Below are 15,815 nucleotides of genomic sequence, written 5' to 3' on the forward strand. Positions count from 1 at the left end.
AGTATATTTATTTTTCTGCCCATGTTGTATGTTAGACAAAGACATAGCACTGGAAAAACCATAATGTAGTATTATGTTGCTTTGCAGCTCCATAATTATCATGTTGCATATTTAAATTTTTTTTTTTTTTTAATATATAGGTGACTCTACCTGTGGCCAGAGGGCTATCTATCACAGTTTGGGACTGACTGGAATTCCTATAATCAACGTCAACAATAACTGTTCTACTGGTTCAACTGCTTTGTTTATGGCCCGGCAACTGATTCAGGGTGGTGAGAAGTGCCTATTTGTCTAGTGAACTTAAATAGATGTGGGGTTATTGCCCCCCTTTTATTATTTCTCCATACGACCATCAGAGGGATTGCTTTATAATATATTTCTTTTTAAACAAGTAACAATTATATTGAGAGGTACTTTATATAGCATAAAATTCACCCTTTTAAAGTTTACAATTCAGTGTTTTTTAGTATATTCACAGGTTTATGCAACTATCACCACTATCTAATCTTAGAACATTTTTATCACCCCAAAAAGAAAGTGGTGCCCATTAGCAGTCACTTCCCATTTCCATCTCCCAGCAACCCCTGGCAACCACTAATCTACTTTCTGTCTCTATGGATTTACCTATTCTGAACATTATATAAATGGAATCATATGATATATGGCCTTTTGTGGCTTCTTTCACTTAGCATAATATTTTCACAGTTCATCCATGTTGTAGCATGTATCAGTACTTCATTCTTTTTTGTGGCCAATTAATAATTCATTGTATGGATACACCACATTTTGTTTATCCATTTACATGTTGATGGACATTGAGTTGTTTCTACTTTTTGGCTATTATGAATAATGTTGCTGTAAACACTTGTGTACAATTTTTTTTGTGGCCATATGTTTTCAGTTCTCTCGGATATATATCATAGTCTATATTTCCAAATATTCTAGGCTCTTTTATTAGGCCCTCTGTTCTTTCTTCTGATTGATTGTTGATTATTGCTCTACTCTTTGGTGTTTTAATTGTTGGAGCTTTATAATGTCTCACTATTGGATAATACTAGTATCCCCTGTGCTCCCTATGTTGTTATTTTTTTTTTCTTTTTTTTTTAGGAAAAACTTTGGCAATTCTGCTTGTTTTGCTGTTTAGTTGAACTTTAACATCATTTTTAGGTGCCCCCTCTCTCCAAAAATAATTCTGTTGAGATTTTGATCAAGATACTTTAAAATTTTTTAAAATTTTACTTAATGTTTAAAAATTGAAAATTAGCTATTTATATTTGTTCTTCACTGGAACATATTTCCACATTAATCAAAAATCTTATTAACACTGAGAATCAAAGAAAGAATTATAAACTTTATTAATTTTTCCTCTTATTTAGAAGCATATAAGAATTTTCTCTGTAATTTTTCACTTATTAAAAATTTTATAGGATTATACCATGTTTTTACATTTTGTATAAATTGACATGCTTATTTAAATTGAAGTATTTAATGATATTTTGTTGGGTGTCTGGAAATTTAATTTTTCAAACTAATTACATTTTCTTTCAAGGTCTGGCAGATTGTGTCTTGGCTCTTGGGTTTGAGAAGATGGAAAAGGGACCCCTTGGATTAACAGTGAGTCTCATTTATTCTTATTTTGGAATTGTTGTAACACTATGAGAAAACTTTGCCCATCTGACTACCATAAATGGAGCTTGCAAAAGCTGAAAGGTGACATTGCACATATATGCAATAGACCCTGCTATTTTAGACAATAAAGAATCATAGAGATAATTTTGTTCAACCCCTTTATTTTGTGAAACTGATGTTCAGACAGGTTAGATGATTGAATCTGAGGGTGACATGTCTGTTTAATTTGAAAGTCATTCATTCATTCATTCAAAAATTATTTCCGTTCAACAAACTGAAGAGCGTTAATAAGGTTTGGGACTTCTGTTTTTGGTAATGGCAAGCCAGGTTTTTGAATCATTTCTCCCACTAATGACAACTAAAATATTTGAATGGAATAGAAACAAGATATCCTAAAGACACTGAAGAGCTAATGAGAGAGGAATTGCTGTTGAATGTTGGAAAATTGAGATCAGCATTTGAAGCTGCTTTTGCCTTGAAGGCCTTCGCTGATCAGGAAGCTGTGAACTTCAATTTTGATGGCCCCCTACATGAAGAGGAAAGTAGTCACAGCTCAGGTCCCCCCAAGATCAGAAGTTTAATACCGACTCTCCACATTAAACTGGTTAGGGGTAAACCTTTTTGGTAAGGGTGAACACAAAAGTAAAACTACCCCCCTCCCCTACGTCCTCTTTTCCCCACTTTCAGTAGATTACAGGGAGAGTTGCTTTGGCACTGAGCAGAGCAAGGGAGAAAAAAAAAGAGAAGAAAAAAATAACCAGAAAACCTTTCACTGAGAATTAATAAACCACAGGGATTGCTGCCAAAATTCTCATTTACCTGGATGGTCAAAGAAACGTCAGACCATGAATTGAGTCTTAAATTGGTTCCAGTTAACCTAGGCACTTAACAGAAGCAACTGCAAATTTTCTTTTGGAGGAAAGCATCTTCCTTCTAGAAGGCTTTGAGAACTCAAGTAAGCTTTCAAGGACATGCAATTAAAGATAATCAAGCATTAAAGAAACAAGGCACCATATCTGAGGACCAGGATAAAGAAGGAACAGTAAAAAATGATCTCTGCAGACCTCAGAAACTAGATTTATTGGATCTAGTTTTAGGCATACTTGCTATGTTTAAAAAAATAAAAGGCAAGCTTGGAAATACCTCAGGGGTATAAGAAACTGCAAAAAGGGACATTACAGGCATTGAAAAAAAAAACCAAATAGGATTTATAGAAAAGAAAAATGAAATAATTAAAATTAAAAATTCAAAAGATAGGTTTGATAGCTGATTATGCATGACTAAAAGAGAATTAGTGAAACTGGACTAGAAGTGATTATTTAGAATACACTATAGAGAGAGAAAAGATTGAAAATTGGCAGGAAGTTATGTTATATGGAGGATAGTGTGATAAGGTATAATAAATGTGTAATTGGAATTAATGAAGTGCTGAGAGAGAAAACAGGGTGTAGGCATTTTGTTCATCTTTTCAGAAAATCAGCTCTTAGTTTCATTGATCTTTTCTATAGTCTTTTTATCTCTATTTCATTTATTTCCTCTCTAATCTTTGTTATTTTCTTCCTTCTACTAATTTTAGGCTTAGGTTATTCTTCTTCTAGTTCCTTGAGGTGTAAAGTTAGGTTGTTTATTTGAGATCTTTCTTGTTCTTAATGTAGGCGTTTATTGTTATGAATTTCCATCTTAGAACTGCTTTTGTGGTATCCCGTAAGTTTTGGTATGCTGTATTTCCATTTTTGTTTGTCTCAAGATATTTTATGATTTTTCTTTTGATTTCTTCTTTGACATATTGGTTGTTCAGTAGCATGTTGTTTAATCTCCACATATTTGAATTTTTTAGTTTTCTTCCTGTAATTGTTTTCTAATTTTAAACCACAGTGGTTGGAAAAGATGCTTTCTATGATTTCAATCTTAAATTTATTGACTTGTTTGTGGCCTAACACATGATCTGTCCTAGAGAACATTCCACGTGTACTTGAGAAGAATGTGTATTCTGTTGCTTTTGGATGGAATGTTCTGCAAGTGTCTGTTAAGTCCATTTGGTCTGGTATCTTGTTTAAGGCTGATGTTTCCTTATTGATTTTCTGTCTGAGTGATCTATCTATTGATGAAAGTGGAGTATTAAAATCCCCTACTATTATGGTATTGCCATCTATTTCTCTCTCTTTTTTTTTTTTGGCTGCACTGTGCTGGGTCTTTCTCTCTATTTGCAGCAAGTGGGGGCTACTCTTCGTTGCGGTGCACGGGCTTCTTATTGTGGTGGCTTCTTTTGTTGTGGAGCATGGGCTCTAGGCACGCGGGCTTCAGTAGCTGCAGCATGTGGGCTCAGTAGTTGCGGCACGCAGGCCCTAGAGCATGCGGGCTTCAGTAGTTGCTGCGCGTGGGCTCAGTAGTTGCTGTGTGCAGGCTCTAGGGTACATGGGCTTCAGTAGCTGTGGCTCGCAGGCTATATAATAAATAAAGATAAAAATAAAGTAAGCATAATTAAAGATCGGGGAAGACAAGATCTTTCTGGGTGTTGGAGAAAACATCATAAGCCAAGTCATGAATATTGGAGTGAATATAGTATGTTCAGGGAACAGTTTGAAAAACTGGATTGGAGGGTGGCAACTGGAGAAGATGCAAAGTAAGATGATTAGGTGTTGCCTAACAGAAGTGCCTAACATTTATGACACATGAAAAATAGATGTTTTTCTTCTGTAGTTAATGGCAGGTACCTTGATAACTTTTATTTGAAAATTATTAAAAACTATAAAATAGTAAAATTCATCCATAGTCCCATAATTTTAAAAAGGATATATATTAAAAGTCCTTATTTGCCTGTTTAATCTTGTTCTTCAGAGGTAACCAGTGTATCTATATGTCCTTTCTTTTTTCCAAGTTTATACAGACATATCTAACTAAGCATTCATACACATATACATGTATATACATGTTCACAATGTTAAAAAAACACTGATATGTTCATGAAGAAGATTAATGATTTTATACATGTTGCTTTTTCACGTGGCAAATGGACAGCTTTCCTGGCTAGAACATATTGATATACTTCCTTATTTTTAACAGCTGCCTAGTATCCCATTACATGGCTATAGGGTTTTCAATCAGTCCCTTCTGCTCTTCTGATGAGGTTGTTTAATTTTAGTTTTACATGTTCTTTTTTTTGCTATTATAGTGCTCTAGTCAACATTCTTGTACATAGATCTTTACTTTCTCAAGCCATTCTTTCTTTTTTTTTTCCCCCTCCCACCCTCAAGCTATTATTTCTATAGGATAGATTCCTGGGGCAGGCAAGCAACTTAGACAATGTTTTAGCTAGAGATGGTCCTGAAGATATTTTATAGGTAAAGTGAATCTGTGAAGCCCAGAGTGAAGTAATTACCCAGTGACATTGGACCCAGTTAGCAGTTAATGATTCAACTGAGACCAGGTCTTTTAATCCAAATGAACGTTTTGCTATACCTGGAGAACCTATCATTTTCTCCCTTCTCTTTCACTATGAGTTTCTTCTCCATTTCTCTTTTATACTTTGTCTTTTCCTCCTTTTTATTTCTATCCGACATGAAATCCTATTGTTGGCGTTTCACTGCCCCCCTACTTCCATATACATCTGCACTTCTCGTTTTTTTCTTGCTCTTTTTCTTCTTTTCTTCCCTTATTCATTTATTAATTATAGCAATTTGTAACTGAATTTATTTAGATTTTGTATTTAGAATCCTAAATTTAAAAATCAGGTGATTGAACAATCTATTTGAATGTAACAAAAATAACTTGCTGTTTCTGTTTATGGCCCCTAGGTGTCTCTCTATAGCAGAGGGCTTAACTTCTCACTCCTGCATTGCTGTTTTGGTTTCTTTGTCCTATGTCTTTCCCTTCAGATCATGTGTCTTAACTTCCCTTTTTATGGGTATGCTGCAAACAAAGGTAATAATTTCTTTTACAAGAGAGAATTATTACCTTGAACTAAAAAGGATACTTGTTCCACTGGGAATACTATTCACAACAAACAATATATGTGGCTACCTACCTGGATCAAATATTTCTGATAAAAATTTAGCATCCAAGTTGAGATGTGTTGGAACCATAGAATATACATGAATTTTAAAGATTTCATATGAAAAAAGAATGTAAACTGTCTCAACAATTTAAAAATATTTCTGTATATTTGTGCCAGCACAATACACATAATTGATATTGTTTAAATAAACTAAAACATTAAAAAAAATAATTTTGGGACTTCCCTGGTGGCACAGTGGTTAAGAATCCGCCTGCCAATGCAGGGGACATGGGTTCGATCCCTGATCTGGGAAGATCCCACATGCTGCAGAGCAGCTAAGCCTGTGCGCCACAACTACTGAGCTCATGTGCCACAAGTACTGAAGCCTGTGTGCCTAGAGCCCGTACTCTTCAACAAGAGAAGCCACCGCAATGAGAAGCCTGTACACCGCAACAAAGAGTAGCCCCCGCTTGCTGCAACTAGAGAAAGCCCACACGCAGCAACGAAGACCCAACGCAGCCAAAAATAAATAAATAAATAAACAAAACCACTCTTACTTTAAATATATATATATATATATATATTTAAAAAAAATCTTTCTTTGAAATTATAATATTTTGGATATATTGGGTTAAATTAATATATTTAAATAAATTCTACCTGTTTCTTTTTTTTTTAATGTGGCTGCTTGAAAATTTATAATTACATATATGGCTTACACAGTATTTTTTTCTTTATTGACCTGAGTGTAGCCAAGAAAGGGACTTAAGAGGCTGCTGCTCTTATGAGATGAAATGTATCTGTGGTTCCCGTTGTTGGCACTTCCTACCAGTTGATTTATTTTGGTTAGTTTTATAATTTCTTCAGAGCTGGAATGTTGCCACTCAATTTGGCCTCTGACCACTTATTTTTCGGTCCATCTAAGCATGTGATTTGATGTGATTTCGATCCTCAGGTCAGCAGCAGGCAAGGAGGGAGTGCTGAAGTCAGCTCTTGGTTGAACTTTAGGCATCAGGGAAAGCCTGGGATTGGCTGTTCATAGCACAGACAAACATAGGAGAAAATTAGGAGTTAAATTTACCAAAGAAGTAGAGGAACAGTGTATTCTTGTTCTTTATTTTTTGCCAAGACATCTCTTCATTATCTCTTTAAGCTGAGAACAAGGGCTGTTGCTCTGCTTTTAACTTCCTAGGGTGAACTAAACGGTTTTTATCCCCTCAAAATTCAGATGTTAAAACTCTTAATTCCCAAGGTGATGGTATTAGGAGGTGGGGCCTTTGGGAAGTAATTAGGTTGTGAGGGTGGAGGAATCCTCATGATGGGATTAGTGCCCTTATAAAGACATGAGAGAGTTTGTTTCCACTCTGCTGTCTGCCATGTGAGGATACATTGAGAAGACAGCCATCTGCAAACCAGGAAGTGGGCTTTCACCAGATGCCAGATGTGCTGACACCTTGATCTTGTATTTCCCAGCTCTCAGAATTGTGAGAATATGTTGGTTAATCCACCTGGTCTATGGTATTCTATTATAGAAACCCAAACTGATTAAGACATGGGGCGAGGAGCAAAAGAGATATTTCATCCCCAGATATTTAGAATGACAGATGCCAAACTTTTATGAGTGTTTGTATATATGTTTGGAAGGATTTGCATAGTTACTTCTTACATTTTCATGGCCCACTCTTACAGGAGCTGCTTATTTTAAAATTTTTATTTTCCTGGAACTTCCTTGGTGGTCCAGTGGTTAAGACTCTGCACTCCCAATGCAGGGCACCTGGGTTCCATCCCTGGTCAGGGAACTAGATCCCGCATGCCCCAACGAAGATCCTGTGTGCCGTAACTAAGACCTGGCACAGCCAAATAAATATAAAAATAAAAAAAAATAAAAATTTTATTTTCCTTGTTGTAAAAGTCATAAAAAATGGAAGAATAAAGAAGAAACAATCATCTGTAATGACAACATCATTAGTGATTTGCTAATTTAGCAAAAAAAAGTCAAGATTGTGCCGTATCTATAATTGGATTTACTTCATTTTCACTTAACGTTATTTTTTGAGTATGTCATGTTAAAAATTATTTATAAGCAAAAAATTTTTAATGTCTGCATTACAATTTATCACATGGCTGTGTTATAATTTACTTAGGATTGCTCCTATTATTGGACATTTAGATTTTTCTTTATTATTATTGTAAAGTATGCTGTGATGAACATAACTTCATCAATATTTTTTGCACTTGATCCTTTTCTTGTGACAGATCTCAAACTGATATTATTTAGTAAAAGCTATGAACTTTTTCTTTTAAAGACTAATGACTTTATTATTTTCAGAAAGGAATTCATGCTAATTATAAAGAAATTCAAACAATACAGTAAAATCCAAAGGGAAAAACAGTTTTCCCAAATCCCAGTTTCATTAACACCTATTAGGGGTGAGAGAGCGAGAGAGACAGAGAGAGAGGGAGGGAGAACAAATTACCTTTTCCTTTTCTTCAGTCCTAAGGAGGAGGACCCCACCCTTATGACCTCATTTAATCTTTACCTCTGAAAAGCCCTTTTCCCCCCAAATACAGTAACATTGGGGGTTAAGGATTCAACATAACTGTTGGGATGGACAAAATTCAGTCCATAGCAATGAAGGTTCCAATTTTGCCACATCTGCCAAAATTTGTTATTGTCTGTCTTTTTTATTATAGCTATCCTAGTAGGTGTGAAGCAGTATCTCCTTGTGGTTTTGAGTTGCATTGCCATGATGGCTAATGACGTTGAATATCTTTTCATGTATGAAAGGCCATTTGTGTATCTTTGGAGAAATGTCTACTCAGATCCTTTGCCCATTTTAAAATTAGGTTGTCTCTATATTATGGAGTTGTGAGATATATTCTAGATACAAGTCCTTTATCAGATAGATGATTTGCAGATATTTTCTCCCATTCAGTGGCTTCTCTTTTCACTTTTTTAATGGTATCCTTTAAGACAGCGGTCCCCAACCTTTTTGGCACCAGGGACTGGTTTCGTGGAAGACAGTTTTTCCACGGATGGGGTTGGGGTGGGGTGATGGTTCAGGTGGTAATATGAGCAATGGTTCAGGCGGTAATGCGAGCGATGGGGGGCATCAGATGAAGATTCGCTTGCTTGCCCACCGCTCACCTCCTGCTGTGTGGCCTGGTTCCTAACAGGCAGAGTACTGATACTGGTCCACAGCCCAAGGGCTGGGGACCCCTGCTTTGAGGCATAAAAGTTTAAATTTTGATGAAGTTCAATTGATCTATTTTTTGTTGTTGTTGCTTATGCTTTTGGTGTCATATCTAAGAAACATTGCCAAATTCAAGGTCATGAAAATTTACTTTTATGTTTTCTTGTAAGAATTCTGTAGTTTTAGCTTTTACAGTTAGGTCTTTGTTCCATTTTGAGGTTTTTTTTTTTTTAATATAGTGTGAAGTAGGGGTCCAGCTTCATTCTTTTGCATGTGGATGTCCAGTTGTCCCAGCACCATTTACTGAAAAGACTATCCTTAACACCCATTTACTTGTCTTGGTAACTTTGTCAAAAATAAATTGATTTTGGGACTTCCCTGGTGGTCCATAGGTTAAGACTCCATGCTCCCAATGCAGGGGGCCTGGGTTCAATCCCTGGTCAGGGAACTACATCCCACATGCATGCTGCAACTGAGAGTTTGCATGCCGCAACTAAGAGGCCCCATGCTGCAACTAAGACCCAGCGTAGCCAAATAAAGTAAATAAATAAATAAATATTTAAAAAAAAACAAACCACACTGTCAAGGGTAAAGACTTAATAAAAATAATATTTTAAAAAATTGATTTTAATTGTAAGAGTTTATTTCTGTACTCTCAGTTCTATTCCACTGATCTATATAGTCTTATGCTAGTTAATACTACAATGTTTTGGTTGCTGTTTTTTTGTTTGTTTTTTTTTTTTTTTTGACCACACCGTGTGGCAGGCAAGATTTTAGTTCCCCAACTAGGGATCAAACTCATGCCCCCTGCAGTGGAAGCATGGACTCCTAACCTCTGGACCACCAGGGAATTCCCCGGTTACTGTTGTTTTTTAGTAAGTTTTGAAATCAGGAAGTAAGAGTCTTCTAAATTCTTCTTTCTCCAGATTGTTTTGGCTGTTCTGTGTCCATTGAATTTCCACATGAACTTTGGGATTGGCTTATCAATATTTGCAAAGAAACCAGTTGAGATTCTGATAGGGATTGTGTTGACTGTATATCATTTTGAGGAGTACTACCATTTTAACCATCTGAAATCTTCCATTCATGAGTGTGGAATGTCTTTTCATTTATTTAAAAATAGATCTTTCATTTCTTTCAACAATGTTTATAGTTTTCTGAGTGTAAGTTTTACACTTTTTTTGTTAAATTTATTCCTAAGTGTTTTAGTGATGCTTTTGTAAATGGAATTATTTTCTTTCTTTTTAATATTTATTTGTTTGGCTGTGCTGGGTCTTAGTTGTGGTATGAGGGATCTTCGTTGCCATGTGCGGAATCTTCATTGTGGCATGCGGGATCTTTTAGTTGCAGCATGTGGGATCTTTTAGTTGTGGCATGTGGAATCTTTGGTTGTGGCATGCGGAATCTTTAGTTGCGGCATGCAAACTCTTAGTTGCGGCATGTGGGATCTAGTTCCCAGACCAGAGATCGAACCTGGGCCCCCTGCACTGGGAGCATGGAGTCCTAGCCATTGGACCACCAGGGAAGTCCCTATTGTCTTAATTTCATTTTGAGTTGTTCTTGGCAAGTGTATGGAAATATATTTAATTTTTATATATTGATCTTATATCCTGTAATCTTGATGAACTTGTTTATTCTAATAGATTTTAGTGGAGTCCTTAGGATTTTCTATTTGCAAGATAATGTCATCTACAAATAGAGATAGTTTTTCTTTTTTTTTTCAATCTGGCTGCTTTTTATTTATTTTCTTGCCTAATTCCCCTAGCTAGAACTTCTAGTACAATGTTGAATAGAAATGGTGAGAGCAGACATTTCATCTTGTTTCTGCTTTTATGAGGGAAGCATTCAGTCTTTCACTGTTAAGCGTGTTATCTATGGTAGATGCCTTTTATCAGGTTGAGAAAGTTCCCTTCTTTTCCACACTTTAAAAAAATTTTTTTAAAATTAATTAATTAATTAATTTTTGGCTGCATTGGGTCTTTGTTGCTGCGTGTGGGCTTTCTCTAGTTGTGGAGAGCGGGGGCTACTCTTCGTTGCGGTGTGCGGGCTTCTCATTATGGTGGCTTCTCTTGTTGCAGAGCACAGGCTCTAGGGCACGCGGGCTTCAGTAGTTGTGGCACATGGGCTCAGTAGTTGTGGAGTGCAGGCTCTAGAGCACAGGCTCAGTAGTTGTGGTGCATGGGCTTAGTTGCTCCGCAGCATGTGGGATCTTCCTGCACCAGGGATCAAACCCGTGTCCCCTGCATTGGCAGGCAGATTCTTAACCACTGTGCCACCAGGGAAGTCCTTCCATGTTTTTTTAAAAGTGTTTTTTTTTATCAGGAATCTGTTTAGGATTTTGTCAAATGCTTTTTCTGTGTCTGTTGAGATGATTGTGTGGTGTTTGCCCTTTATTCTATTGATATGGTGTATTACATTAATTGATTTTTAGACATTAAACCAACCTTGCATTCCTGGGATAAATCCCACTTTGTCATGGGGTTTTTTAATGTGTTGTTAATTCAGTTTGCTAGCATTTCATTGAAGATATTTTCATATACATTCTTAAGGGATATTGGTGTATAGTTTTCTTGTGATCATCATTCTTTTTAATTTTCTTCACACAGTGGGTGTACAGTGGTATCTTATTGTGGATTTAATTTGTATTTTCCTAATATTTAATGGTGTTGAGCATCATTTCATGTTTTTATTTGTCATTGGTATATCTTCTTTGATGAATTCAATGACTTCAAATATTTTGCCCAATTATTAGTTGGTTATTTTCTTATTATTGTGTTGTAAGAGTTCTTTATATATTCCAGATAGATACAAGCTCTTTTCAATATGTTTTACAGATATTTTCTCCAGCTCTCTGGACTTGCCCTTTCCTTTTATAAATGGTATCTTTTGAAGAGCAGAAGTTTAAAATTTTGATGAAGTCTAGTTTGTCTGTTTTCTACTATTGTGCTTTTTGTATCCTATTTAAGAAAATTTTAAGTTTATTTTTGTAAGTGGTAGGAAGTAAAGATCAAAGTGTAAAATTTTTTAAAAAATGTGTATCCCATATTTCATACAGCCCCATTTGTTGAAAAGATTATCTTTTCCCCATTGAACTGCCTTGACATCTTTGCTGATAATCAGTTGACCATGTAGTGTGGATCATTTTTTGGATTCTTCCTTGATCAGTCTTTATGCCAATACTTTACTTTCTTGAACACTGTAACTTTATAATAGCCTTGAAATCAAATTGGAATGCATATTCTCCAACTTTGGTTTTCTTTTACAAAATTGATTTGGCTATTCTAATCCTTTGCATTTCCATATACGTTTTAAGAATTGGCTTGTCAATTTCTATAAAAATGCTTCCTGTAGTAGATTTATAGGTTAATACACAGGAATCTCCACATTTTTAACAATATTAAATGTTCCAGTCCATGAAAATGGTTTATCTCTCTTTATTTAGGTCTTTGATTTCTTTCAGTAATGTTTTTTAGTTTTCAATGTGTAACTCTTTTACATATTTTATTAAAAATTTCCCCAGGTATTTCAAGTTTTTTATGTTATTAAAAATAGCACTTATTTTAATACCAGTTTCCAAATGTACATTGTATTTTGTGATCTAGCTAATCTCTCTTCCTAGTCTAGTGGCTTTTTTAAGATTCTGTAGAATTGCCTGCATAAACAATCATATCATCTATGTACAAGACAGTTTTATTTCTTCCTTTTCAATCTGTATGCCTTTTATTTATTTTTCTTGCCTTATGATTGCACTGGCTAGGGCTGTTACAACACATTGAAATAGAGGTTGTGAGAGCATTTATCTTTTCCTTGTTTTTGATCATAGGGGAAAACATTCAGATTTCACTATTAAATATGTTAGCTGTAAGTTTTTCACAGATGTTCTTTATCAGGTTGAGAAAGTTACCTTCTATTCTTAGTTTGCTGAGAGTTTCTGTCCTGACTATATGTTGAATTTTCTCATATGCTTTTCGTGTACCTATGAGAGATCCTTATTTTGTTTGTTATTCTTAATTTAGTTCGTTAATATGGTGAATTATATTGATTGATATTTGAATATTAACCCATCCTGTATTCCTGGGGTAAATGCTTGGTTGTGATGTCTTATCTTTTATATGTTATTGGATTTAATTTGTTAAAATTATGCTAAGGATTTTCGTGTATATGTTTGTGATGGTGTTGATTTGTTTTCTTTTTTGTTTTAATGTTTATTTACTTTTGATATCAGGATAAAGCTGGCCTCATAGAATGGCTGAGAATTGTTCACTTCTCTTCTTTTTTTTTTTTTTAGGAAGAGTTTGTTTATATAATTGGTATTTTTTTCCTTAAATGTTTGGTAGCATTCACCAGTGCACATCTAGGTCTGTAGTTTTCCTTATGGGAAGGTTTTAAAGTTCAGTTTCTTTAGTAAGTATATTACTATTCAGGTTATCTATTTCTTTTTTTTTTTTTTTGAGTGGTCTTTGACAGTTTGTGCCCTTTAAGGAATTGTCCATTTCATCGAAATTGTTGAATTTATTGACAAAAACTTGTTCATATTATTCCCATAGTATCCCCTTAAGGTAGGATCTTTAGATATGTCCTTTCTCTTCTTCTGATGTTGGTAACCTTTGTCTTCTCCATTTTTTCCATGATCAGTATAACAAAAGGTGTTTACCAGTCTTATTGATCTTGTCAGAGTACCAGCCCTTGTTTTCATTGATTTTTTCTCTTTTCTATTTCATTCTACTAGGACCAGCCCTTGTTTTCATTGATTTTCTCTATTTTTTTCTCTTTTCTATTTCATTCTACTAATTTCTATCCATTCTACTTCATTCTGCTCATATTCTGTTTATATCTGCTGTGATCCTTAGTATTTCAATTCTTACATTGGGTTTAATTTACTCTGTTTTGTAGTTTATTAAGCTGGAAGCTTAGGTCATTGATTTTAAATCTTTTCAAACATGGGCATTTAATGTTATAGATTTCTTTTAAAACACTGCTTAAGCAGCATACCACAAATTTTTTGTGTCATGATTTCATTTTCATTTAGGTCAAATTATTTAGCAGTTTCCATTGTGATTTCTTCTCTCACCCATACATTAGAAGTGTGTTGCTTAGCTTCCTAACATTTGGGCATTTTACAGATACCTTTTTGTTACTGATATTTGTTTCTATTTTAATTATCTGTGGTCAGAGAATATACTTTGTATGATGTGAATGCTTTTTCATTTATTGAGACTTGTTTTTTGGCTCAAGATGTGGTGTGTTTTGGTAAATATTCTTGTGCACTTGAGAAGAATGTGTACTGTACTGTTGTTGGGTGGGGTGTTCTATAAATTCTAGGTCAAGTTGGTTGATAATATTGGTTGCCTTCTATATCCTTACTGGTTTTTCTGTCTACTTGTTCTATCAGTTATTGAGAGGGAGGTATTGAGATCTGCTGCTAAATCTGTGGATTTGTCTATTTTTTTTCAGTTTTATCAGTTTTTGCTTCATGTAGTTTGAGGCTCTCATATTAGGTGTATTAACATTTAAGATTGTTATGTCCTTGATAAATTGACCCCTTCATCATTGTGAGGTGATGTGAGGTGTATTATATCATGAAACTGAAAACACATTTGTGAAAGTTTTTATGGATCCCAGCCAGGTACTCCCTTTGTCAGACCCTGCCTTTTGAAGGATCTTAGGCTACTTATAAGAATTTATCTCTTGTAGTGTTCTTTGATGTTATATCTATTTTGTCTGATATTAACATAGCCATTTCAGCTTTCTTTTGAGTAGAATTAGAATTGTTTATCTTTTTCCATCCTTTTACCTATTTCTGTCTTTATGTTTGAATTATGATTTTTAGGCAGCATTTAGTTGGGTCCTGCTTTTTAACAATATAATAATCTTTGCCTTTTAATTGGGCTTTTTATATCCTTTCCACTTAATGTGGTTATTGATATAGCTGGGTTTAAATTAGTGGTTAGCTGAAACTGATGCCTACCGGCTTGTACCAGCTTGCAAGATCTGATTATGCATATCTCTTCTCATCTTTGCTTTCAGTGACATCATGCTAGTAGATTCAAATTGGCCATGGTGGGAGTATTTACAACACAAAAATAGACAAATGCTATCAATAAGACCTCCCTCACCCCCCATGAGCCTATTAAACATTTACTAGGACACCACTGATTTAAATCTACCATCTTTCTACTCGTTTTCTTTTTGTTCAATATCTTTATTCCTTTTTTCCTCTTTGTCTTCTTTTCTGTTCATTGAGAATTTTTTATAATTTTATTTTTCTGTTTTATGAGCATATTAACTATGCCTCAGGTGTTTTGCTTTTAGTGGTTGCTTTAGGGTTTACATTCATCTTTAACTTATTCACAAACCACCTTTAAGTAATGTTACGACTGTTCACTATAGTATTACATGAACCTTACAAAGTATTTTTTTTGTTTACCTCTTCCTAGAAGCACATTTTACTTCTATACATGTTATAAGCCCTACATCAGCTATTGATTTTGCTTTAAATAGTCAATGATGTTTAAAAGAATTCTTAAAGTAGAAAAAAACCTTATATTTCTCCACACGTTTATCACTTTCAGTGATCTTTATTTCTATATTATTGATTCCAGTTTTCATCTAGGATTATATTCCTTCTGCCTGAAGATTCTCCTTTAACATTTCACATAGTGCTGGTCTGCTGGTGATGAATTTTCTCAGTTTTGTATGTTCTAATAAGTCTTTATTTACCTTATTTTTTTTTCATTTTTTTTACCTTTTTTTTTTTTTTTTAAGATTTATTTATTTATTTATTTTATTGATTAATTGATTGATTGATTGATTGCTATGTTGGGTCTTCGTTTCTGTGCTAGGGCTTTCTCTAGTTGTGGCAAGTGGGGGCCACTCTTCATCACGGTGCGCGGGCCTCTCACCATCGCGGCCCCTCTTGTTGCGGAGCGCAGGCTCCAGACACGCAGGCTCAGCAATTGTGGCTCACGGGCCCAGCCGCTCCGCGGCACGCGGGATCC

The 15,815-nt window shown here is 34.9% G+C and overlaps 1 protein-coding gene across 2 annotated transcripts in view; it reads left to right on the forward strand.

The window, feature by feature from the left end:
• The window catches only part of SCP2 (sterol carrier protein 2), a 158,441-nt gene that overhangs the window by 11,009 nt on the left and 131,617 nt on the right, over positions 1-15,815 (forward strand). For both annotated transcript variants that reach the window (XM_007164440.3, XM_007164441.3), the window contains 2 exons: positions 141-272; positions 1,550-1,614. In XM_007164440.3, coding sequence (XP_007164502.2) covers positions 141-272; positions 1,550-1,614 — 197 coding nt within the window. The remainder of the gene's footprint in view (positions 1-140; positions 273-1,549; positions 1,615-15,815) is intronic.

The sequence above is a fragment of the Balaenoptera acutorostrata genome, chromosome 1 (genome assembly GCF_949987535.1).
Source record: "Balaenoptera acutorostrata chromosome 1, mBalAcu1.1, whole genome shotgun sequence".
Classification (NCBI taxonomy): domain Eukaryota; kingdom Metazoa; phylum Chordata; class Mammalia; order Artiodactyla; family Balaenopteridae; genus Balaenoptera; species Balaenoptera acutorostrata.